Here is a 27,341-nt window from a genome sequence, read left to right on the forward strand (position 1 = left end):
GCAAACACATTTGTAATGCGAGGAAGTAAGTGCTATGATGGAAAGGTACATAGAGGAATTATCTGTTTGGGCTTCCCTGGCAGCTCAGTTGGTAAAGGATTTGCCTGTAATGCAGGAGACCTGGTTCAACCCCTGGGTTGGGAAGAGTCCCTGGAAAAGAAATGGCAACCCAGTCTGGTATTCTTGCCTGGAGAATTTCATGGACAGAGGGGCCTGGTGGGCTACAGTCCATGGGGTTGCCAAGAGTAGGACACAGCTGAGTGGCTAACACACACACACATCTGTTTGTAGGATACAAAATGTGATAGGGATCTATTAAGTCAATGAGAAGATCAAGAAGTTGTGAATCTAGACATAGCATGAATCAGTCTCATGGTTGAGGTTGTTATATAGGATGACACAGAACTTGGGCTGGACAAAAAGGTGGTGACTGAACTGCATCTTAGACTTTGTTTCAGAGAGGAGACTAGGACAGGTGAAACAGAGAGAGTGACGAATACAAACTTAAGTAGTCTGCACTTGATCCCATGTGTAGTGAGGCTTGATGAAAGTGACAGTGTGGTTAAAAAAAAGACTCCAGATAATATGGATATAGGCACATTTACTAAAGTGTAGGGCTTCTGAGGGTGGATTAGGAGACAAGGGCTTTGAATGAAAAGCTAAAGTTTGAAGTTTATCTTTCAGGCTAGCACTTTTCAAAAATTTTGAAGCAGTGAAACTCTTTTTTTCCCTGAAAATAATCTTAACAGAAGTCCGATATATCAAATGTCTACAATATGTCAAATATATCACTGTTTGCCTGGTTTGAAAGCCCCTGATGAAGGTGGTGAGGATCTGAGGAGTTGTAAACTCTGATGTCCATATAGGACCACATTGGAAGGGAAGAGGGTGAGAGCTGAGAGGAAGGTTATAAAGAGAGGAGAGTGTGGACTATGGAGGAGGCAATAGAGATGAAAGAAGAGGGTAGATTTGAAGGATGTCGGAGGATTAAGCAATGGGCGTGGGAGTGGTGGAGGAGAGAGTCCAGTTACATCCAGGAGGGAAGAAGGTGTGGTGGTGGGCTGAGGCTCTTGGCTGCCATCAGGGGGCAGAACTTAAAAACATCTGGTCCAGTTGTATGGCCACTGTCATTATTCTTGTGGTCATTATTTCTTGTCCCCAAAACTGTTCAGTGCTGGGATGTTTTGGAAGAACTTTAGAAAGAAGTTTTTGGATTTATTCTCATGAATAGTGCAGTACTACGTATTTGTTCATGCAGTCTGACAATCTGAGGAAGTAAAAGAACTACATCTGGGCTGTCAGGAAAGTTTTATTTGAAAGACCCAACATAATTCTTGATATCGCTAACACTGCTGTTAAGTCCTGTGCTAAAACTGCCCTTGCAAGTGCCCAGTAGTCAAGAATACTTAAAGGTTTGAGATTTTACCTGACTTCAAAGCTACAAGACCGCCTCATGGATGCTGGCAGAAGACACAAGATTCCTGGGTCAGAAACAAAGGACAGTTTATTACTCACAGCAATAGTAGTAGCTACAATTACATCCTTTTTGCATTGGTTAATCAAAACCCAATTTCCACAGGATGACATGAAAAAGCCAAGCAATACCTGCACATGTAGTGGGTACATTTTAACAGAGGAACCCCAAGTTTGGGGAACTTGGATCTCTTATGGGGCTTTCCCGGTGGTTCAGCAGTAAAGCACCTGCCTACAATGCAAGAGATGTGGGTTCAATCCATGGGTGAGGAGATCCCCTGGAGGAGGAAATGGCAACCAACTTCAATATTTTTGCCAGGAGAATTTGCATGGACAGAGGAGCTTGGCATGCTATAGTCCATGGGGTTACAAATAGTCAGACACAATGATCTTTTATAATGAATAGCAAGCCTACCTTAACTTTGTCCTGAAGGGAGACAATATCCTTTTTATTTTTTAAATTAAAAAAATTTGTATTGAAGTATGGTTGATTTACAATATTGTGTTAGTTTCAAATGTACAGAAAAGTGATTCAATTATTTTTTTCAAATTGGTCCATTGTACTTTATTGCAAGATATTGAACATAATTCCCTGTGTCATACAATATATCCTTGTTGCTTACCTATTTTATGTATGGTGATTTGTATCTGTCAATCCCATACTCTTAATTTTCCCTCCCTCCCTCTCCCCTTTGATAACCATAAGTTGTTTTCTGTGTCTATGAACCTGTTTCTGTGTATGTGGATTTATTTGTATATTTTCAGATCCCACATATAAGGGATATCATTTGTCTATCTGGCTTACTTTAACTAAGTATGATATTCTCCAGGACCATCCATGTTGCTGCAAAAGGCAATATTTCATTCTTTTTAAAGCCTGAGTAATATTCCATTACGTGTATATATACATCACTGCTGCTGCTGCTAAGTCACTTCAGTCGTGTCTGATTCTGTGCGACCCCATAGACGGCAGCCCACCAGGCTCCCCTGTCCCCGGGATTCTCCAGGCAAGAACACTGGAGTTGGTTGCCATTTCCTTCTCCAATGCATGCAAGTGAAAAGTGAAAGTGAAGTTGCTCAGTCGTGTCCGATTCTTAGCGACCCCATGGACTGCAGACTACCAGGCTCCTCCATCCATGGGATTTTCCAGGCAAGTGTACTGGAGTGGGGTGCCATTGCCTTCTCCGATATACATCACATCTTAAGCTAATCATTGGTTAATGGACACTTTGGTTATTTCTATGTCATGGCTATTGTAAATAGTGCTGCAATAGTGAACATTGGGTTGCCCATATCAACAAATTAGCCTCATGTTCTGGAGGGAGACACCATCTCTGTCTTCAAGGTTGTTTGCTATATAGACATCCTTGAAAAGATATCTGGAATAAAGGCAAGTAGAGCTCTGATCCCAAGATAGGCAGAAATGCCAGAGAATGTATAGACTTGTTCCCTAACATGACAAGGCTCAGATAATGATCAGCTAATGGGGTGATTAATTTCCCTTCACTTTCTATCTTTCTCCTATTGTATTACTCTTTCTCCCATTGCACCTATAATACACAGGTGACTTTTCCAGTTGACCTAAAAGGTCAAACCTTCTTCTATTACTGGCATTCTTTTTTTTTTTTTTTTCATTTATTTTTAGTTGGAGGCTAATTACTTCACATATTACTGGCATTCTTTTGACCACTATGTATCTGAAGTTGTCTCCTAAAGGGACGTTCAAATGATCCTTCACTGATCAGTTCCTCAAGCTACTTTGCTTCGTCTTACTTCAAAGCTCTCACGTCCTTTGTTAGCTTGAAATATGGTAAAATTGGATCAGTTTTATTTACTTAGACTCAAGTCCTGAGCTTATAATTAAGAGATGTATAAGGGATGTTCAAAAACACTTCTAAAGATTTTTTTCAAATTTGAGAGAAATAAAATGCATATAGAACTTGGCAGAAAAAGAGTTGTAAAACAGAGCAATACACCCTGATGGAAGATTTTATGAGGTAGTTGGAGAGAGTAAGCTTCACACCTGGAATGTCTTGCTAAATCACTGGTCTGGACATTTTACAATCTCACTGGAATGGAGGTTCTCACTCTGTCACCTTCAGATGAGGCTGAGTTACAGCAACAGCCCAGACTGATGCTCTAAAGGAAGGTATATCCTCAGCCTCTTTTGAGGCTAGAGGGTTAAAGTGGAGGCTGCATCGGGAATTGGTCAACAGCAAATGAACAATCTTCCATCAGGATAATGCAAGACTACATGTTTCTCTGATGATCACGCAAAAGCTGTTGCAGCTTGGCTGGGGAGTTCTGATTCATCTGCCATTGCACCTTCAGCTTTCCCTTTGTTTCTGTCTTTACAAATTTCTCTTGATGGAAAAAACTTCAATTCCCTGGAAAACTAAAAGGTACCTGGAATAGTTCTTTGCTAAAAAAGAAAAAGTTATGGGAAGATGGAATTATGAAGTTGCTTGAAGATAGCAGAAGGGAGTGGAACAAAATAGTGAACTTGCTGTTTAATCAAGTTCCTGATGAAAATGAAAAATTTGTCTTTCATTTTTATTTAAAAACTGAAGAAACGTTTAGGCCAACCCCATACGTTGAATCCTGTCACTCACTTGCTTAGCACCCTTTGGAACTTGGACAAAATTTCCTCTCGTAGCCCTCCAGAGCCTCATCTCGCACTCCTTCCTTCACGCTGCCCCCATTCTGTACTTCCCTCAGGGACTTGTCCTTGCCAAACTGTTTCCTATTCTGTTGCCTTTGAGCATGCTCTTCCCTCTCCTGGAAGGCTTTTTGGCTCCATTCTGCCGGGTGGCATCTGAGATGCCATGCACATTATGCAGTGTCTGCTGAGGCTGGCACCAAGGCAGCCCTCGTTCCTAATCACACGAGTCAGAACGGGTTGGCAGCTTCTCAGTTGCAGAGCACCACACTCTTCCCTCATAGCATGTGTCATCACTTGTATTATATACATACTTCAGTTTTTGCTTTTTAACTGCCTGGAGAAGGGGGTAAGTTCCATGAAGGTAGAAATCATATTTGACATGTTAACCACTCTCTCTGTGGGCTTAATACAGTGCTTGGTATAGCAGGTACTCAATAAATTCCTGTTGAATGGATGGATGAATAAATGAAAGCCAGCAGGGTAAGGGGAACAGGGTCTTACAGTCTGGGTAATGAAGAATTAAGTGGCAGAATGGCACCAATACTGAGAGAACCTGAAGCATGAGTAACATCCTGGGTCCTTCTCTTGAGAGTCCCATCTGTCAAAGCTCTTAGAATGTGTACTGATCATTTTCTAAATGGGGATAAATATTAACACACCTTTATTATGCTGAATGTGAACTCAACCTGCACAATACTAGGCCTTGTCTCTCGAGATGATCACCAGACACAAATGGAGAGAGATGGGTATATCCCCGTTTTTTTGTTTTTTAGCTGAGACAGTTATTTATCCAGTATCTCTTTAGCCTGAAAACAAAACCATTAATTACAAAGACCAACTTTTTAGGACACAGAGCAGGGTTGATATACCACTCTGGAAATTGTGTGTGTCTGTGTCGATTTCTGATTACTAAGCCTCTGGAAATATCTTGAGAACTAACTCATGCCTACAGAATAGGCACAAGCTTCTGGTGTCATCAGGACTCAGCCACCACCAGTGGATGGCGGCTCTCTTCCATGTCAACATGACTCTCTCCCAGAGCTCTGTTCTATAACTTAATTCTATTAAACCTAAAACTTCATCCACCCCATGGCTCACATCCCCACAAATTAGAGTCACTCTCTGTGGTAGTCATTAGTTCTAGTCACAGAATATTTCTAGTTCTCCAAGTTCACAGCAGGATTGCATAACCTCATCCCTTTAAATTTAGATGTGACCATGTGACTTGCTTTAGTCAATGTAAAATTCAGCAAGTGTACACCAAGAATTGAACTTTGGCTATATCATGGAAAGACAGAGACAGCTTCTGTCAGCCTGGATCCCTAAGTGAAGATGACAGGAAACAGAGGTAATGTCAACCTGTAATGTAGGAATGAAACACAAAGATAAAATTATTAAGAATTTCAAGATGACAACAGCAGATCATTCAGCCACGCAGAATCTGCCTTTCCCCCTCCTCTCACACCTCCATTCTGCACCCTGATAGCTTGATGTCCCTTCAAGCTGCTGTGTTCTGCCTTTACTACTTACTTACCTTTTTGGTGTGCTCCATACCCAGAAGGCTGCCCTCTCTTTTTGGCCCCTGCATTGCAGGAACATTCTGACCCTTTCCTAGGGGATGACTGCTGAATCAACTCTGTGCTGAGACCTTCCCTCAGGGCTTGCTGAGGGCTGGAGCGCCCCCACCTCTTGCCTGCCCTCACTGGCCAACACTGCTCTCAGCAACAGTATGTCAGCTTTGTGTCCTGACACCCACTCTCTAAGGCTACATTGTAGCTGTCTCTGATCAGGTAGGGAGAGCTATTCCTTATGCTCTTGTGGATTTAAAAAAGCAGGTATTACTTTATCACTAAATGCCTAGAGAATCCAAATCCCAGAATAAAAACAGAACCCTCTCTATAGTCTCTTTCTACTTCCTTAAATTTTTTTTAAATTTTTATTTATTTTTTTCTACTTCCTTTTTAAACTTCCTTTTCTTTGTATCTACAGTCAATAGAAAATTAGAACCATAACTCAATGGACATCAAAGTTTCTGCTGAAAAAACTGGTAGCATTTGATAATTTATCATCATTTAAAATTGTAATTACATTTTATAATGATGTGCATGATATAAAATTTAGTGGGTGTGAAAAGGTAAACACAAAATGTTAAGTCTCCCTCTCCTGCTCCCACTGCCCTCACTTCCTCTCTGTCAGGTTCTGGAATAACCTTCTGGAGATCTTCTATGTACTTACAAATATACAAATATTTTCGCTCTCCTTCCCCTCCCCCCACTCTTACAATGTTCTGCAGCTTTTTCTTTACTCTGAACATGCTCTGTAAATAATCCAAAATCTTTGCAACTTTTTATAGCTCTTTATAGTATTCCCTTATTTAGGCAAATCATAATTTGCATTAATAAAATGATGTATAATTTCATACATATTCAAGTATATTTGTGAATATTTTCCTAGAAGTCAAAGGGTATGTTCATTTTTAATTTGAAATAATGTCAAATTGCTGTCTGCAGTAATTTACAAGAGTGCCTGTCCCCATACATCTTTGTTAGTATAGTTTCTAAAATCTTTCAAAGTTGTCAATTGATGTGAGCTGAAAAATGTATCATCATTGTAACTCTAATTTGCATTTTTAAAATTATAGTGATCTCAACTATGTTTCCATATATTTAGAGCATTTATGTTTTCTTTCCTATGAACTCTTCATATTCTTCCCCATTTTTCAAATAGGAGAATGCTCTTCTTACTGATTTTTAAAGAAGTTTGTTTATAGCAGGTTTGACTTGAGGAATTAAAATTTTTTTTAATGTAGCTAAATTCATCTTTCTTTTAAGGCATCTGGGTTTTGTGTGATGCTTAGAAAAGCTTTAACTGGAGGTTACTACAAAATTTTTCCCACAATTTTTTCTAATAATTTTTAACATATAAATCTTCATTTTATCTGGAATTAATTTTGTAGTAAGCACTAAGCTAAGAATCCAAATTAATTTTTCTTCACTGATCATCACCCTGATGTTCCAACACCATTTATATATTAGTTAATCCATTTTTTCCTCACCGACTTGAAAAACCACCTTTAACATATACTAAGCCCCTATTTGTCTGTGGATCTGTTTCTGGATCTATCTCTGGTCTGTCTAATCATGATTTAAACTCTATAACTTCTATTATTATGTCAAAGGGGTTACTACAGTATTTTAGGCTAGTGTTAGGGGTTCTGCTGGTATATAGCAAAGCTAACTAGGCCACATGGAGACAATTCTTAATCCTGGCCTAAATCATTCATCATCTAGCTCTTTGCCAACTACAACAAGTGAGGGTCTGACACTTAAGGAGCAACGGGTTAGGGATGTCTAGACACCACATCCTGTTCTCCGTTAAGCTCACAACCACCCTATGAGGTAGGGTGCTCCTTGAGTTATTTTGGTCACAAGAAATAGAGATTCTCTGGAGCTGATTCAAATAATGAGGGGGTCATTCTTTTCCTATATAAATAAGGGGGACATGAATCTCAGCCACCTCATCAGGAAAAGCCCACAACAAGATCTCCCAGGAAGATCTCAAGCTTTTTTCTTTGTAAAGTGCACATCATTTATGTAGTTTAAAAACATAAGCATACACAACTCACCTTTCAAGGTTGAATGCATGCATACTTAATGACTTATAGCAAACATACTAGAGTGCTGGCCTATGACAAAAGCTGGGGAGGAAAAAGTTGCAAGTATCAAGATGGAAGGGTTAAAAAAATGAAAAGAAATAAACTGCAAGTAATGGGACTTTTCATGAGCTGATGTGAGTATGCTATGCATTGAAGAATTGTGAATCATTTGCATTTGAGATTCTTTTAAAAATTAAAAGTCATAAGTCTGTTCTCTATATCTGCATCTCCATTGCTGCTCTGCACATAAATATCAGTAGCATTCTTCTAGATTCCATATATATGAGTTAATATATGATATCTCTTTTTCTCTTTCTGACTTACTTCACTCTGTATAATAGGGTCTAGGCTCATCCACCCCATCAGAGCTGACTCAAATGCATTCCTTTTTATGGTTGAGTAGTATTCCATTGTATATATGTACCACAGCTTCTTTATCCATTCATCTGTTGATGGACATCTAGGTTGCTTCCATGTCTTGCTGCAATGAACACTGGGGTAAGGGTGGGGGAGAAGGAGAGGGTGAGATAAATGGAGAGAGTAGCAAGGATGCATATACATGAACATATGTAAATAGATAGCCAGTGGGAATTTGCCCTATGACTCAGGGAACTCAAACCTGGGCTCTGTAATAACCTAGGGATAGGGGAATGGGTGGAAGGTAGGAGGGAGATTCAAGAAGGAGGGGACATATGTACACCTATGATTAATCCATGCTGATGTATGATAGAAATCAAACCAACATTGTAAACCAATCAGCAATTGAAAATAAGTAAATACTAAAACAACAACAATAAATTAAAAGTCAAAATGTGAAACTCCAGGCAGTTCACTGGAGTCCTTAAGACAGGTCTCCATTTTGGGGGGCAGGTTATACAGGGATTGATTAGAACTCAAAGAGGCAGTGGTGAGCTCTTCTCATAGGAAGACTAGAAAGAACAGGGCAGCCAGGTCTCATGGACACTGAGCTCCTTGTGACTCAAAGTAAGGTCCATGAACCGGAGGCATGGTTCTCACCTGGGAGCTTGTCAGAAATGCAGAATCTCAGATCTCACGCCAGACCTGCTTAATCCGAGTATGCCTCTTAACAAGATACACAGGTAACAGGAAGAAATCATTAAAACTTGAGAACCTCTGCTCTAGGATATAGTTTGGGAAGAGGAATGTTGCTTAGGATCCAGCACAACCCAACCTACTGAGCCATTTCCTTGTCCATCTGTGGTGGTCCTCATAGCTTTTACTGCAGAAGGGAAACAAGTTTGAGAGGATTCAGGATGTAGCCTCAAGGAAAGTGATCAGAATACAAAGAAGACAGAGGTCACTGGATTTGGAAAGGACTGGAAGCTATGAGGTCTGGAAGCTACAGGCCAGGGCATTTGGTAGCTGTCCTTAGGGCCATTGAAGTCTCCCAGGATTCTGCAGGACTTGGAGAAGACAAGAAGACTATATTCCAGGAGCCCAAAAGGGAAGGATGTCAATAAAATGAAAGACTGGGGGTGACCCAGCAGGAGGCCATGAGTCTTAATGGAGTGGGACTTTTACTCAGGGATCGAGCCATCACTGGCCATGGGAATGCCAATCTCACTTACCCACCCTCAGTTCTGAAGTGTGTGGGAAGAGAAGCCTCTAGAGGAGAGCTAGGATTCAGGTAAGGTCCAGTGGTAAAGGACACATTCTGTGGGGAAGTTGATGATGCAGGAGAATTTCCTGGTACAAAATGGGGCTCCACAAGGCATACTGTGGAGACTGAGATTTGAAAAGAGAGGTAGAAAGTTAAATGGAGGACAGCAAACTTGGAGTAATCCAAGGAAAAGATGTAGGAGGAAACAGCTGGAGGGAAGCCAATATTTGGGGAACAGCACCAGTCAGGATAAAGTGGGTTACACTCCTTAACCCCAACATTACAGGTTGACATTACCTCTGTTTCCTGTCATCTTCACTTAGGGATCCAGGCTGACAGAAGCTGTCTCTGTCTTTCCATGATATAGCCAAAGTTCAATTCTTGAATTTTACATTGACCAAAGCAAGTCACATGGTCACATCTAAATTTAAAGGGATGAGGTTATGCAATCCTGCTGTGAACTTGGAAAACTAGAAATATTCTGTGACTAGAACTAATGACTACCACAGAGAGTGACTCTAATTTGTGGGGATGTGAGCCATGGGGTGGATGAAGTTTTAGGTTTAATAGAATTAAGTTATAGAACAGAGCTCTGGGAGAGAGTCATGTTGACATGGAAGAGAGCCGCCATCCACTGGTGGTGGCTGAGTCCTGATGACACCAGAAGCTTGTGCCTATTCTGTAGGCATGAGTTAGTTCTCAAGATATTTCCAGAGGCTTAGTAATCAGAAATCGACACAGATACACACAATTTCCCGGATGGTATATCAACCCTGCTCTGTGTCCTAAAAAGTTGGTCTTTGTAATTAATGGTTTTGTTTTCAGGCTAAAGAGATACTGGATAAATAACTGTCTCAGCTAAAAAACAAAGAACAGTGATGTATTGTTCTGGATGTTTTAGCTGATACTTTAATTTCGACTCCCTGAACTCCTGTGTCTCCTTGAGACATCAACCAGTGTTGCAAGTGGGAGCAGCCAACCACACATTTTCTCTGATGGCTAAAATCCCATCGAGTGATGTCACACTGTCTTCTCTGATATGATTTAGAGAAGCAAAGTTTTAATGTTCTTGGATTGACCAAAGAGCGAGGGTCTGTGGCTATTTTGAGTGCCAGCCTACTAGTTCTGCAGAAATATAAATATTAAATCACAAATGTTAACCTCTCTGGGTTCTGGGACTATAGATCTATATAATCTGTTGTGATTAGGCCATCAGTTTATAAATTTCCTGTTTGGATTACATTGAAGGAAGCAGATGCTGGACCCTAAGACCTTTGAAGCAGTCAGATAGGGGACATTGTTGGCTGTCTATCACATCCATTCTTTTCCCTAAAAAACCTGATATTGTTTGGTCCCCCTAGTCCACCAAATGACTAGGGGAATGTAACCCTGTCATCAGCTCCAGGGATGAGCCCTGACTGATCTAAGCCAGGTGTCTCAGTCTTGGCACTCTTACGTATTGGATTGGATAATTCTTTGTTGTGGGGACTTTTGTGTGATTACAGGATGTTGGGCAGCATCTTTGCTAGTAGTATTTCCAGCCCTAGTTGAAACAACCCAAAATGTCTTCAGATATTGTCAAATGTCTGCTAGGAGGCAAAATCACCTCCCTAGTAGAGAACCACTGATGTAAATCAGCCATGATAATCTTACTCTTCTTTCAAGATAACTGAGTTTAGAATGGGTATATGGCAATTTGACTAATGAAATTAAGGGAAAAGAAGGCTACTGGGGAGTTTCAGGATATGTTTTATTCCCTTATAAGAAAGAGACCTGGGAGGAGACAAGTCCTTTCTCTTTCTCCGGATTTTGTAGTTTGTGGATGAAATCTGGATACATTGTAGCATGAAGATGAAACAAACTCAGAGAGAAAGACAAAATCAAGAGATTCCCGGAGAAGTGGGGCAAGAGTCCTGATACACCCACCAGGAGCCCAGCCCACCACCGGGCAGATTTTTATTAGAAACAACAAGTATTTTTATTGTTAGAGCCAGAGTGTTTTGTTCCTTGCACCTGAAATCATCTGAACTGAAGTCATTGGGGAGAATGGCACAGACAGAGGTAGGGCCCTCCCTCATTCCTGCTGGGACAATTGCCTTCTTAATTAAAAGTAATAGATTTCCCATAATGGCAACCCACTCCAGTATTCTTGCCTGGGAAATCCCATGGACAGAGGAACCTGGTGGGCTACAGTCCACGGGGTGGCAAAGAATCAGACACGACTTAGTGACTAAACCACCACACTTCCCATCATTGAAGCGATAGGACGTTAGGGAGTTTACTCGGATTTTTGGCAAGTTTATAAATAAACTGAGCTCCTACTGTCTAGAGGACAGGGATAAGGCAGCTACAAAGATAAGGACTAGATGATGCTGGGCCAGGAACAGACACAAACATCAGAGAAGCACAAACGGGCCAAACTGTGCTAAGTAGGTGGAGGAGTCAGATTTCAATGCCAAGACTGACGCAGGCTCAGCTGATCCCCCAGCACTGAAGCCAAACCCCCAGGTTTGCTTATACCGTGCTTTTTTTTTTTTAACCATTGGCTGCACATTGGAGTCACTCATGGAACTTTAAAAAATGTTGATGCCTGGGTTCCCTCCACTGTCCTCACAAGCTTCTTATATAATTGGACTGCTGTGTGGGCTGAGCATCATTTTTTTAAAACCTCAAACTTTTCACAGTTGGTGGATTCAGGTGTCTAAGCCCAAGTGCTTTCCATTCTATTGTGTTGCCTCTATTGTGTACCTACTCGTGGGTACGTTTCTTATTTCTATCTTTGTGTGTGTGTGAATAGATAATTCTTGCACCTGGTGCAAAAGACTACACAAACACACACAAAAAGCCTACACAATACAGTTTCTCTCCCATGCCTGTCTCCCAGTTACCTACGTCCTCTGCCTAGAGGACAGTTTATGACTGTACTACACAGGCGTATGTTTATTTTTGGTTCTTTTTATACACTAATGATAATTTTGTACGCATACTGCTCTATAGCTTGAGTTTTTGACTTAACTGTATCTTATAGATCATTCGATATTAATACCTAACCTCTTTGGTTTTTATAATGTGACGACTAAGTAATTCCATTGTATGGATGGGCTTTAATTTACCTAACAAGTCCACAATTGATAGGGCTCAGGTTGGTCCTGCCTGGCCTTACTATGACAAATTATGCCCCAGTGTATAAACTTACATGCATATGTAGGTATGTCTGTAAGAAAAATGGGATCTCAAGATCAATGGGTAGGTGTGCTTGTAATTGAGACCTGTGTTAAACTGACCTCATGGAGGCTTTGTTCTGTCAGCAAATATGCTGGAAGAAAGAGCACCTCCTAGACTTGCCTGGAGGTCCAGTAGTTAAGATTCTGGGTTTGATCCCTGGTCAGGGAACCACAATCCCACATGCTGTGGTCCGTGCCACTCCCCTCCTCCAAAAAAGAAAGAGTACCTCTGTCCCTGTGGTAAGGGGTGTTATCATTATTTGATTTCTACTGAACTGATGGGTGAAAAAATGGTACAACAATATATTTAAAATTTGCATTTTCACTACTCTGAGTGATGTTAATCATCTTTTCATATGCCAAATAGTCATTTTTTCCTTTCTATGAACTTCTGTTTGTATCCTTTACCTAAGAGTTCTTGATTTCATTTTCTTATTAACTTGAAGAAGCTCTTTATATAGTCACCACTCTTTCAAAGAGCAGTCCAAAGGTGAGAATCACTGTCTTAAGAGTTTTTCCTGTCTCCATCCCTCACATTCAATCATTGATCATGTCCTGTTTGGGCTACTTCGTGCTCTTATCACTAATTTCACATCTTTGTCTTCTGTCATAAGCCTAGTAGAGGCATTCAGCATCTTTCCTTAGGACTCTGGTCTCACTTCCCACCAATCCGTCCTCCACATTGCTTCCAGCCTTGGTGCTATGCTTTTGAGTGCTGACGGGATTCTATTCCTTCCATTTTGTCTGAGCCTTCTTTGCCTAACTGCCCAGCTTCCCTCCTGCTAATCCCCACTGAAATCTGCTCTCTAGACCAGAGCACTGCATGCCATTCAGAACAAACCAATCCTTTCCATGACTCCAAGACTTGGCATTTGCTGTTTCCGATATGTGGAATTTTCTTTAATCACTGAGTTCTTATCAGATAGAAAACTTGATATTATGAGTGATGTGCTTAGGTAACTGGTATTCAAGATCCACCACATATGAGGCTGTGAACTAAAGTCTTTGCATATCGTGTCTCATGATCTCCACTTTGCAGATAAGAAAAGCAGAGCTCAGAAAGGCTTGAGACCACACAGTGTTCCCATGTCAGTTTCAGCATGCTGCCATGCTCTTCTCAGGCAAACTGTTTGGGGGATAAAAGTCCTGTGGCCTTCAGGATAAGGGGATCAGACACAATAGCCCTCACATTTAGAATGGTACTGCACGGGGGCTTCCTGGCAACATTTCATAGTGGCCTTTTCCCCATTTACTGTTGACATTGACTATAACTGTGGACAGAAACTGGGTTTCAGAGTATTGAGGAGAGGGTGAATCTTCCAGCCAGGTCAATTCATTTATGGTTAGTTTTCCTGCTGTCATTTAGCCTGCTGACTACTTTCTTCTTCCTATTGAATATAAATGCTCTATTTTTAATGTTCACTTGCTTTTTAGATTTCCCTGGTGGCTCAGACGGTAAAGAGTCTGCCTGTAATGCAGGAGACCCGGGTTTGATCCCTGAGTCAGGAAGATCCCCTGGAGAAGGAAATGACAACCTAGTCCAGTATTCTTGCCTGGAAAATCCCATGGACCGAGGAGCCTGGCTGACTACAGTCCATGGGTCACAAAGAGTTGGACATGACTGAGTGACTTCACTTTTACTTTCACTTTTTAGATTTCACATATAAGTGAAATCATATGGGTCTGACTTATTTCACTAAGCATAATACCCTTCAGGCCCATCCATGTTGTTGCAACTGGCAAGATTTCATTCTTTTTTTTTTAATGGCTGGGTAATATTCCATTGCACATACATACATCTTCCTTAACCATTCATCTATGGATGGGCACTTAGGTTGCTTCTGTATCATAGCTATCGTAAACAATGCTGCAATGAACATAGGGATGCATATATCTGTTCAAATTAATGTTTTTGTCTTCCTTGAAAAAATAACCAGAAATGGAAATAGTGGATCCTATCATAGTTTTTAATTTTTAATTTTTTGAGGAACATCCATACAGTTTTTCATAGCGACTGCACCAGTTAACGTTCCCACCAACAGAGCTTGAGGGTTCACTTTTCTTCTCATGTTCATCAACATTTATTTGTTGTCTTTTTAATGATGGCCATCCTGACAGGTGTGAGGTGATATCTCACTGTGGTTTGAATTTGCATTTCCTTGATGGTTAGTAATGTTGATCATCTTTTCTTGTGTTTGTTGACCAACTGCATGTTTGCTTTGGGAAAATGTCTATTCAGGTCTTCTGCCCATTTTTAAAATGGATTGTTTGTTGAGTCGTATGAATTTTTGTGCATTTTGGATATTAATCCCTTCACAGATATACTATTTGTAAATACCTTCTCCCATTAACTAGATAGATTTTTCATTTTGTTGATAATTTCATTCACTGTGTAAAAACTTTTAGTTTGACGTAGTGTCATTTATTTTTGCTTTTGTTTCCCTTGTGTGAGGAGACATATCCAAGAAAATATTGCTAAGGCTGACACTGCCTGTGTTTTATTCTAGGAGTTTTATGGTCTTACACTTAAGTCTTTAATCCAGTTTGAGTTTATTTTTGTATATGGTATGAGAAAGTGGTCCAGTTTGATTCTTTAGCAAGTAGTGGTCTAGTTTTCCTAACATCATTTATTAAAGAGGAGGTCTTTTCTCCATATTATATGCTTGCTTCCTTTGTCATAGATTAATTGGCCATGTAAGTGTGGGTTTATGTTTGGGCTCTCTATTCTGTTCCGTTGATTTATGTTCTATTTCTGTGCCAGTACCATACTGTTTTGAGGACTGCTGTAGCTTGTGGTACAGTTTGAAATCAGGGAGTGTGATACCTCCAGTTTTGTTCATTCTCAGGATCATTTTGATTACTTAAGGTCTTTTGCATTTCCATAGTTTTAGAATTTTAAAAAATTTTAGAATTTTTTATTCTATTTCTGTGAAAAATGCCATTGGTATTTGATAGGGATTGCACTGAATCTACAGATTGTTTTAAACTTTACAATGTTTCACACTTAGTGACTACTGGGTGTGGTGAATGTGTTGCCAAGCTTTGGGCCTGCCTAGCCCCTTTGAACACCCTTCTTAATTTAGGACTTCTCCAAGTTGTGACTCCTGACCCTGTGGGCCTGCTTCCCCAGCTTCCCTTGAATCTAGGGCATTAGTGTGTGGCTCAGGCTCTGGCAACCAATTGTAAGATGTCACTTCAGAGGCAAATACCATAAAGAAAGGGGTGCCACACAGATTTCCTTCTAGCAAGGATGCTGACAGATCGATATCTAATCATCAAAGATGGCTGTGGCATATTGCAGCTGTAAAACCCTATGCTTATCATCAGGTGTTGGGCAGAGAAGCTGGAGCCAGGTAGCCACAGTAATAGCATATTCACCAGCAGAGTTTGATGGTATAGTTTGCACATTATGCTTAGCTGGCTAGTCTCTGAATTTGATTCTCTGATCCTCCTGAAGATCCTGAAAGGGACCACAGATTCTTCAATAAACTCTTTTTCTGCTTAAATTAGCTTGACGGTGTTCAGTTTGCAACTGTGACAGATAAATTAGATTGTTGTGTACCCTGTGGCTTCAATTTTTTAATTGCAACTGCTTTTAAATGACTCTTTCCCCCAATCTCTCAAATTCACACATTACCAAAAAAAAAAAAATTTCGCACATTACAATTGAACTATGAAACATAAGAAATTTATGCATATCATTAGGGCCCAACATTAAAGACAACACAAAGCAAGTAGTCCTAAACATTTATATTCAGGGCAGGCCCGCTCTCAGTCTTAATATTCTCTAAGTAATCCCATCACTTACAACATGATGCAAACTTGATAAATCCCAACTAGTTAAAGGAATATTTGACAAAGAGAGTGGCCTCTTGCCAAAGTGGTCTCTTCGAAGGGCAGCTCCCTGAAGCCTAATGGTCAGGCTCAGGTCAGCCCTGTGTGAGGCAAGAGGCAGCCTTGTATAAAACCTGGCATCGTATCTATGAGACATGCCTTTGCTTACTTTGGCCTGTGGCTCTGTCTCTTCCGCCTCCAAAACTCCATCACATATAAACACACACATGTTTTGCTCTTGAAAGTGAAAGTGAAGGTCGCTCAGTCATGTCCAACTCTTTGGGACCCCATGGACCATACAGTCCATGGAATTCTCCAGGCCAGAATACTGGAGTGGGTAGCCTTTCCCTCCTCCAAGGTAATCTTCCCGACCCAGGGATTGAACCCAGGTCTGCCGTATTGCAGGCGGATTCTTTACCAGCTGAGCCACAAGGGAAACCCAAGAATACTGGAGTGGGTAACCTATCCCTTCTCCAGCGGATCTTCCCAACCCAGGAATCAAACTGGGGCCTCCTGCATTGCAGGCGGATTCTTTACCAACTGAACTATGAGGGAAGCCTGTTTTGCTCTTAGTGATAGACTTTTCCATTCTGTAATAATGCTTTTATATCTTTGATTGAACAGTTAATCCCTCAGAGGTAAGAAGCACATTTTGTGTTTCTTTTGTATTTCTCACAGCACTGAACAGACTGTCCTGAACATAGCAAGGGTTTGTTTAATACATATTTGCTGATTGATTTCTCTTTGGGTTATGGAATGTAAATTACATGGATGTGTCATGAATCTTCAACGTTTGTGTGTGTTTGTGTGTGGGGATGGGATCAAGGATCAATAAATAATAAATTCCACATGTAGAGTTTGGAGCCAGAAAAGTTGAAGATGTAAGTCCTGGCCTTGAGTGAGCAATACTCTTTACTTTGTCATGCACGTGTGCAGGCTTATAATAATACCCACTCCAACCACCTCCCAGGATTGGGAGCTTTGTGAGATAACAGGCACTTGAAGTACCTTGTGACTGTTATCTGGTCCACAAGAAATGGGACCAGAGAGGGGAGTGGGGAAGAGGCTCTACAATTACGGTGTGGAGAAAGAATCATAGATGACATGACCTGCTGGGCAGTTGGTGACTGCAGCCATGAAATTAAAAGACGCTTGCTCCTTGGAAGAAAAGCCATGACCAACCTAGACAGCATATGAGAAAGCAGAGACATTACTTTGCCAACAAAGGTCTGTCTAGTCAAAGCGATGGTTTTTCCAGTGGTCATGTATGCATGTGAGAGTTGGACTATAAAGAAAACTGAGCGCCAAAGAATTGATGCTTTTGAACTGTGGTGTTGTGGTGTTGTGAACTTGAGAGTCTCTTGGACTGCAAGGAGATCCAACCAGACAATCCTAAAGGAAATCATCCCTGAATATTCATTGGAAGAACTGATGCTGAAGCTGAAACTGTAGTACTTTGGCCACCTGATGTGAAGAACTGACTTACTGGAAAAGACCCTGATGCTGGGAAAGACTGAAGGCAGGAGGAGAAGGGGATGACAGAGGATGAGATGGTTGGATGGAATCACTGACTTGATGGACATGAGTTTGAGCAAGCTCTGGGAGTTGGTGATGGACAGGGAAGCCTGGTGTGCTGCAGTCCATGGGGTTGCAAAGAGTCGGACATGACTGAGCAACTGAACTGACTGACTGGGTTTGGTCCCACCTGCCTGGGGCCAAAAGGTTTTGTAGCACTGTACTACTGGGTTTCTAGACAGTATTTCTAGGTGGCAGGCACCCTCATCTCCCACTCCTAGCCAAAGCCATCAACACCACCTCAGACTTTAAAACACCTAACCCTATTGCCTGACTCCCTAACCTACCTTTACCTTGGTTCAGGTCCTGACGCTGTCTTACAGCTTCAGCCTCTTTCTGCCTCTGGTCTCTGACCTCCTTCCCCTGTATCCACATGGAGGGCAATTATTGCTATAAAAAAGCAAATAAGATCACATCACATTTCTAAGAATCTCTGTTGGATAGCTAAACCTATTTATCTGTGGCGTTTCTATATCTAAAGTGTTATGAGACTCTTGCTGTCCAGTGAGAGATGTTGGGTATATGAATTGTTACACAAAATGTGGACAATGGTTATCTCTAAATTTTTTGTATTCATTTATCAAACAAATATTACATGCCTACCATGTGACAGGCACCATTCTAGGCCCCGTGGACACGAGCAAACAACACAGGTACAAATCCTGCCTTCTTGTAGTTCACAGTACATAGAATGGTTTGTATTTTATAGGTCACTTTGGCCCATGAGTGAAGAACTGACAATAGGGGTTGGGTGTAGATAGGCATGAATGGAAGCAGGGGGCAAGGCAGGACAACAAGATATTGGCTCCGGCTGAGTTGTTGGTGGCTTGGCTGTGGGTCAGATTGACTGCTCGCTGACAGACTGGCTGGATATGAAGGTGAGTAGTAGGAAGGAATCAAGGATGATTTAGGGTGGATGATGATGCAATATGCTGAGACAACTGGGAAAGGAATAGATTTGAAAAGACAAGTTGAGTTCGGCTTTGGACATGTTAAATGAGAGATGCTAGTCACTTCAGTGGGAGATGACAAATGGCAGTTGGAGAAATTAGTCTGGAACTCCGGGAGAGGTCCTCGCTGCAGATCTACATTTGTGAGTCATCAGCATGTAAATGATATAATAGTCATGGGACTGGCAGGGAACACCAGGGAGAGAGTGTGACTAGATCAGAGAAGAGGGTGAAGGACAGCCCTTGAATATGCCAGCATTTACCAACAGGGAAAACAGGGGCTAAGGAACCTGGAGTGAGGTTCGAGGGAAACCAGAAAGGTAAAGCTTCCCTGGCTCAGTAGAGGAAGGTGTGTCCAGATGACAGATTTGGTCAGCTGTGCCCAGCATCTCTGAGAGATGGAGTAAGCAAGGGTATAAAAGAGAAAGGACTGGATAACCAACCAGGACCTACTGTATGGCACAGTACTCCATATTTTGGAATACCTTATCAAAGAATCTGAAAAACATACATACACATAGAGAGAATTGAATATATACACAATAGTTATATATATATATATAAAACTGAACCACTGTGCTGTACATTGGAAACTAACATGACATTGTAAATCAACTACTGTCGCTAAGTCGTAGCCCACTCTTTGTGATCCCATGGACTGTAGCCCACCAGGCTCCTCTGTCCATGGGATTTTCCCAGGCAAGAATACTGGAGAGGGTTGTCATTTCCTTCTCCAGAGGATCTTCCTGACCCAGGGATTGAACCCATGTCTCCTGCATTGGCAGGCAGATTCTTTACTGCTGAGCCACCAGGGAAGCCCATAAATCAAACACATGTCAATAAAACATTTTAAATGATAAAAAAGGGATAGGAACAGAGGATTTGACAATATGCATGTCATTGTGGTGACTATGACCAAAACAGTTTTGGGCCTAAGCCTGAGTGGAATACAGGGAGGGAAGGGTGAGAACGTGTAGTTGGCAAGAGTACATAGCTTCTGAGAAGTTTTGCTGAGAGGCTAGATCATCGATGTTTTTGTTTTTTCTGTATATTTGTATACAGAAATTTGTATATTTGTATATAAGTTTGTATATTCTTATTTCCCAAGAATGAACATTTAATACTTCTGTTTTATTATTATTATAGATTGCAGATAGCACTCCCCTGTTTATAAGAGAAGGACAAACTCCCCAGTAGAACATTGCAAACCCTCATCTTCCCTCTTCTGTGATCTTTCCAACCTCAGGCTTGCTGTTCTCCACAATCACTGATCTCCCATAGGCTGCAGTCACTCTTGCTGGCTTCCATCATGAATAAAAGTCTGGTACCAGCATACGATCCAGCAATCCCACTCCTGGGCATATACCCAGACAAAACCATGGTTTGAAAAAATACATGCACCCCTATTTACAACGGCCCAAACATGGAAACAACTTAAACACCCATCTACAAATGAATGGATAAAAAAGACATGGAATGTATATATAATGGATTACTTAGCCATAAAAAGAATGAAATAATGTCATTTGCAGTAACATGGGTCGACCTAGAGATTATCATACTAAGTGAAATAAGTCAGAAAGAGAAAGACAGACAGAGAGAAAGACCAATGCCATATAATATCACAAATACCATGTAATGTCACTTATATGTGGAAGCTAAAATATGACACAAATGAGACAGAAACAGATTCACATATACAAAGAATAGACTTGTGGTTGCTAAGCAGAAGGGCAAGGGGAGGGAAGTATTGGGAGTTCAGGATTAGCAGATGCAGACTATTATATATTATATGGATAAACAATAAAGTCCAACTGTATACCACAGGGAACTGTACTCAATATCTTGTGATAAGCATAAGGGAAAAGAATAGGAAAAAGAATATACATGTATAACAGCATCACTTTGCCATACAGCAGAAATCTACACAACATGGTAAATCAAATGTTATTTCAATAAAATTTCTAGAAAAAGGAAAAAAACGTTTGATGCTGGACATTAGCTGTGGCTCCTATTTGTTCCAGAATCCCTAAGCCACCCCACTCCACACACGGCCAGGGTCATTTGGTTACACACTTAGCATCCACACAGTTTCACTCACGCCATCAGTCCCACAGCTGCAGACAAAAGTTCTTTTCTCCTTTCCACTTCCCGGCTCTTAGAATGGCAGGATGGGATAACTAATAGGGAAAAGAATAGGGCCTCAAAGTCAGAGGGACGTGGGTTCCTTCCCTTATCTGCCACTCATTAACTGTGTGATCTTGGGCAAGTTTCCTAAGGGCTCTGTATCCTCATCTGTAAAACAAAGTTACTAAAACTCACATCCATTCAGTTTTGTGAAGCTTGGCATAAAGTAAAGCAGTAGTTGTGGCGGCTAACTTTGTGTCAGCATTGCGCGGACGCCTGGAACCACAATAGGTGAGAACTAAGATGCTTCAGAAATGTGACCCGGTAGCAGGGGCCCCTCACATGACCCCGAGATGCCAGACAGTGTCTCTCTCCCCGCCCAGGGCGTGTGCAGGTCCGCTGACCCGTCTTTCCAGTCACCCCACACTCCGGGTCTGTGATCATGCACCCCCCACCCATAGCTGAGCCTGACGCGGCGTTGGCTCATGCGCCTTTGCGCCGCAGCCTCTTGCCACGGACCACACGTCTCATCCTCGGCGCCTGGCCCCGCCCCCCGCCCCAGGCGCGCCCCTTCAGCTTGCCCACTCCTGGGCCGAACGGCCGCGCCCGCGGGCCGTAAGCTCCGACTGGCTGCGCCGCGGCGGCGGGCGGCCCCTAGGCGCACACACCCTCCCCGCGCAGCCAATGGGCGTGCGCGCGTCACTGACCCGGCGGCCCGCGAGCCGGCAATCCCTCAATAAGCCACATTGTTGCACGAAACTCCAGCACAGGAGTCCCAGGCCGTCGCTAGCACCGCCGTGACACCTAGCCGGGAGGATCCGCCGGCGAGCGCAGCCCACGTATAAGCCGGAGAAGTCCGGTCGCCCTAGTGAAGCCGGACTTCGATTCTTTCTCAAGTTGAGCCTTAGTGATCTTGTGGCTGAAGTTAGTACTTGGACAGTGGGACATCCCAGCAAGTCGCCGGGAGTGACTTTCGGTCTCCTTTCAGCAGTTGCGACTACCAAAACCTGTTTTTAGAGACCCGAAACCCTCCAGCCGGGCGCGCCATCGTGTGCTTTCTTTGTGTGCCTCCCGGACTCACCAATCCCGGCCGCCAAGCCCAGGTACAAAGCGGTCCGACCGCGCCGCTCTCCTACCCCGCACGCGCTCCGGCCTCGGTTTCCCAACTCTGCTCCGTCGGGAGTTGGCAGGATGATTGCCTCTCATCTGCTCGCCTACTTCTTTACGGAGCTCAACCACGACCAAGTGCAGAAGGTAAGTGAGCGCGGGAGGGGCGGCTGGCTCTCCTCTCTGAGGACCTTACTTTGTCCGCGGGTCTCTTGCCGGGTCCCGGCCGACTAGGAATCTCCTCTTAGACCGTGCGGGGACCCGCCTTCTCCCCATTCTGGGCAGCGGACGCGGAAAATACCAGGACGGCGGGGAAAAGCCCCGGGCTGGAGGAGCCACGTCCGCTAGGCACCGGCCGGCGTGTGCGCGCGTGCGAGGCTCCGGAGCTCGCGCGCCGCGCGCCGCTCCCTCTCTGCCATCCCGAGCGCGCTCGCGCTCCCCCCACCCCCGCCCCTGGAGGGGCGGGCCACCCTGCACGTAGTCTGTGACTGCTGGCTCCACGTGGGAGGAACCCCCCTTTCGCCGCCTGTGTTCCGGCCAGAGCACGTGGGGAGAATCGTGGCGGCTTTGGGGGAGAAGACTCTGCTCCCGCGCTAAAGACGGCATTTCGGGGACCTACGATTCCCTCTAGCGTTCCTCACGGCCTCGTGGGAAAAGACCACACGGGAAAAAGCTGGGAAACGGGCAGAGGAATTTCGCCCGCCGCGCCCCTTTTCCGGAACTGAGGCGCCCGGAACCGAGGCTCCGCTAGGGACGTTCGCCCCCTCCTCCTCTCATCCCCCAGCGCCGGGCTCCGGACCGCCCCGCCTCGAGTACCCTAGCCCCGGGCCCGCCTCCAAATGGGGGGCTGACTTTGGATATTACTTTTGGTGTTCCCAAAAGTTTCTCCAAGAGGACCAACTCCACAACCCCCTCGTTCCTTTGCCGTCTTCCTGGGGATTTTTGTCGTTCTAGAAAGGAGCTTTTTCCAGTTGTAGGCCTCGACCTGTCTGCCCACTTTCTCTCTCAGCAGTGCCCCCAAATCCGAGCTCTTGGCGCGGGCCGGGTCTTCTACCTAAAACGAACCTCCTGCCTCGCCGGGGAGCCTGGCTCTCTGTGCCTCTGGGTATGGAGTGGGGGTGGGGCTAGCCAGGGCCCCAGGCGCTCTCTGGGGGAGAATTGAGTTTCTGAAATGCTCGAGATTGCGGGATTGGCTCCTGCCCTGGGCCTCAGCTAGGATTTGAGACGAAGGGGTGGGCGGGAGTGGAGGGTGTCCAGATCTGTGAGTCAATGACGGAACGTTGCTCAATTACATACTTGAAATTTCTGTCTTAGTGGGAACACATTTTGGGGAAAATGTTTTGACATTATCTTTCTGTGGGGTGACCTGCTCATACTCTCTGGTTGATCCTGAGAGCGAAGGAGAGGATGGTGGGTCGCCATCTCAGTGTTTTCAGAGCCGTGGCAGATGAATTCCAATATAACATGAAGTTTCCTAGCCTCAAACTGGAGTAGGGAGCAGACGGCAGCTGGTTTAGTTGAGTTTTACTTTGCTTGTAAGTGACTTGCTCTCTAACTCAATCCTGGGATGAGGCTCAGCACTTTAATTTAAGTACCTGTCTGTCAGAGGCAGGATCTTAGCCTTGGGCTTATTTGCCCAAGAAGTGAGTTAACCCTTGTGGAAGACTACCATTTCTTGGCAAGTCCTAGAATTCAAAGCTTGGTGGTGTTTAGTCACCCAAGTCGTGTCCGACAGTTTGCAACTGCAGGATGTCAGGCTCCTCTGTCCTTCACAGTCTCCTGGAATTTGCTCAAATTCATGTCCATTAAGTTGGTGATGCTGGGGCTTCCCAGGTGGCTCAGTGGTAAAGAATCCGCCTACCAATGCGGGAGATGCAGTAGATGTGTGATTCCTCTCAATTTAGGTAATTCCTCTAAATTACCTGAGTTGGGAAGACCCCCTGGAGGAGGAAATGGCAACCTGTTCCAGTATTCTTGTCTGGAAAATTCCACGGACAGAGGAGCCTAGTTGTAACCTCATGGGTTACAGTCCATGGGGTAGCAGAGTTGGACACGACTAAACAACTAAGCATGCACGAATTGGTGATGCTATCTTACCATCTCATTCTCTGCCACTGCTTCTTTTGCCTTTAGACTTTCCCAGCATCAGGGTCTTTCTGATGAGTTGACTCTGCATCAGGTGGCCAAAGGAGCTTCAGGTTCAGCAGCCCGCCTTCGGATGAATATTCAGGGTTGATTTCTTTTAAACTGGAGGGTTATTAATTCAGGGGAGGTCTTCTCAGTTGGGTGAAATATTGCCCCAGGACTTCTAAATTTACTCACTCCTTGTACAGAGGATGGAACCTAGGTCCACAAATTTACCCTCCCCCAAGCCAGAGGATGAAAGCTAGGGCTGGAACCGTACTGGCCTGGAATGGGGAGTGGTCATACCTTTAGTCTCAGATTGTAAAGAGAATTACCCAGGATATGTAGAAATGAGTTCTAATCTGTTTTGTGGTTTATTAACCACAGGACCCTGAGCAAGTCACTGTGCTTCTTTGGACCGCCAACTTTTTCTTTGTAAAACAAGGATGATAAACCTCAAGTTTCTCCACTTTAGAAAGTTGTGATGATTAAGCACAACAATGTAAAAAGTTCTTTATTGTGGGTTTCTCTGCACTTGCAGCCAGCTACCTTTCAGCGGATGAAGTGCCTCAGGGACACTTGGGTGTATTTCCTGTAAGTTACCAGTGGGGGCAGAATTGAGTCAGGCCTTAACTCAGCAGTTGCGGAAGCTGGAATTTAGTCTCCCAGTTTAGGTGAGCAGTAAAAAAGTTGGAGAAAAAAAGATGAGAGTGAAAAAGTTGGCTTAAAACTTAACATTCAGAAAACTAAGATCGTGGCATCCAGTCCCATCACTTCATGGCAAATAGATGCGGAAACAATGGAAACAGTGAGAGACTTTATTTTCTTGGGTTCCAAAATCACTGCAGATGGTGATTGCAGCCATCATATTAAAAGACGCTTGCTCCTTGGAAGAAAAGCCATGACCAACCTAGACAGCATATTAAAAAGCAGAGACATTACTCTGCCAACAAAGGTCCGTTTAGTCAAAGCTATGATTTTTCCAGTAGTAGTGTATGGATGTGAGAGTGGACTATAAAGAAAGCTGAGTGGTGAAGAATTGATGGTTTTGAACTGTGGTGTTGGAGAAGACTCTTGAGAGTCTCTTGGACTGCAAGGAGATCAAACCAGGCAATCCTAAAGGAAATCAGTCCTGAATATTCATTGGAAGAACTGATGCTGAAGCTGAAACTGCAATACTTTGGCCACCTGATGCAAAGAACTGGCTCATTGGAAAAGACCCCAATGCTGGGAAAGACTGAAGGCAGGAGAAGAAGGGGACAACAGAGGATGAGATAGATGGATGGCATCACCAACTCGATGGACATGAGTTTGAGCAAGCTCTGGGAGTTGGTGATGGACAGGGAAGCCTAGCGTGCTATAGTTCATGGGGTCGGAAAGAGTTGAACATGACTGAGCAACTGAACTGAACTGAACTGAACTTAGGTGAGCAAAGCTATTTGATTCCAGCTGCATTTAGGAAATAGGAAGCGAATCAGAGACAGTATTTTGGAAACATCTTTTAAACCATGTCTCTTACATCTCCAGCATTGGCAGGAAGGTTCTTTATCACTAGTGCCCCTGGGAACATAGAGCAGTGACTCTTAAACTCTTAAAAGTTGATCCTTGAAGGAAGAATTAGGAGAGAAGGTTGAAGCTTGAATTTTAGAGTTTTTTGAAAAGGCCTTGATTTGAACTCTTCTGAAATCCCTATCATTTTATATATTCTGAGCTGTAGTCTGAGGCAGGGAAAGTTTAGGTTCATCTGCCCAAAACTAGCCCCATCGGAATCACTTGTCTCCTGATAGACAAGTCCAGTGTTTTGTGCTGTTAGGAGAGGAAGGGTTATTTGCTCACTTTTGCTAATTTGACAGTTTGAAACTCAAGAGCAAACACATATAGCATCTACTGTGTACCAGGCAGTTTTAAGCTCTTTACATCTGTTATCAGCATTTGCTCTTTACATCTGCTCATTAACATTCAGAGCAACACCATGAAGTAGATACTATTATCAGCATTCCTGTTTTACTGGTAAGCAATTGAGGCACAGGTGACTTGTTCAAGGTCACTAACTTTTTCGTAAGAGCAGGGAATTGAAGCCAAGCCAGTTGGGATCTGGAGGTCCTTGCTCATGACCATACTGCCTCTGCCTCTGGGACCTGCCTCTGGGACCATTAGAAGACTCCATGCTGGTCTATGTCTGTGTTCACTTTTGGATGCTGGCAGCACCTTCATCCAGCATGTCCCGGAATGCAGCTAGCTCTCCTCTTGGTCAGATTAATGGCACCAGTGCTCTCTGACTTTTCTGGTTGGGATTCCTGGAGTCATTTAATTGCATTTCCTTTCTGATTGCTATACCTTTGTCAGCTGGCCTCTGGGTTACTTCAGAGGCCTCGTGGGGCTTGTTTCTAGTCTCTTTCTAGAGTTGGACTAGATCATTTCGGAAGTCTTTTAAGACCTTGTACTATAACTTTATATGTGGAACCTAAAATATGACACAAATGAACTTCTTTATGAAACAAACAGACTCACAAAGAACAAACTTATGGTCACCAAAGGGGAAAGGGGTGGGGAAGAGTAAATTAGGAGTTGCGGTTAGCAGATACAAACTATATATAAAATAGATAAACAAGGTCCTATTGTATCGCACAGGAACTATATTCAATATGCTGTAATAGGGCTTCTCTGGTGGCTCAGTGGTAAAGAATCCACCTGCCAGTGTAGAGGACTTGGGTTTGATCCCTGATCCCCTAAGACCCCGCATGCAGCAGAGCAACTAGGCTCATTCACCACAACTGTGAGCCTCTGCTCTAAAGCCTGGAGCCGCACCTGCTGAGCCCATGTGCTGCGGCTCCTGAAGCCTTCACGGCCTAGAGCCCGTGCTCAGCCACAAGAGAAGCCACAGCGATGAGAAGTCCACATGCTGCATCTAGAGAGTAACGCCTGCCGCCTGAAACTGGAGAGAAACCTGTGCAGTGTCAAACAGCCAGCATGACCAAAAATAAATAAA

The 27,341-nt window shown here is 43.3% G+C and overlaps 1 protein-coding gene and 1 long non-coding RNA gene across 4 annotated transcripts in view; one reads left to right on the top strand and one right to left on the bottom strand.

Moving 5' to 3' along the window:
* Positions 1-22,331, bottom strand: part of LOC122703901 — a 34,748-nt gene extending 12,417 nt beyond the window's left edge. Inside the window, exons 1-3 of one of the 3 annotated variants that reach the window (XR_006343647.1) lie at positions 22,203-22,331; positions 18,338-18,434; positions 1,427-1,481 (exon numbers count right to left, since the gene is read on the bottom strand). This is a non-coding gene — a long non-coding RNA (uncharacterized LOC122703901). Of the gene's footprint in view, positions 1-1,426; positions 1,482-18,331; positions 18,435-22,202 lie in introns of all 3 variants that reach the window. The other 2 variants (XR_006343646.1, XR_006343645.1) reach the window with 2 other exon arrangements.
* The window catches only part of HK2 (hexokinase 2), a 65,977-nt gene continuing 60,486 nt past the window's right edge, over positions 21,851-27,341 (top strand). The window contains exon 1 of the mRNA XM_043918477.1: positions 21,851-22,375. Within this exon, the coding sequence (XP_043774412.1) occupies positions 22,313-22,375 (63 nt within the window). The 5' untranslated portion in view covers positions 21,851-22,312. The remainder of the gene's footprint in view (positions 22,376-27,341) is intronic.

Source organism: Cervus elaphus, chromosome 11, assembly GCF_910594005.1.
Source record: "Cervus elaphus chromosome 11, mCerEla1.1, whole genome shotgun sequence".
Lineage (NCBI taxonomy): Eukaryota > Metazoa > Chordata > Mammalia > Artiodactyla > Cervidae > Cervus > Cervus elaphus.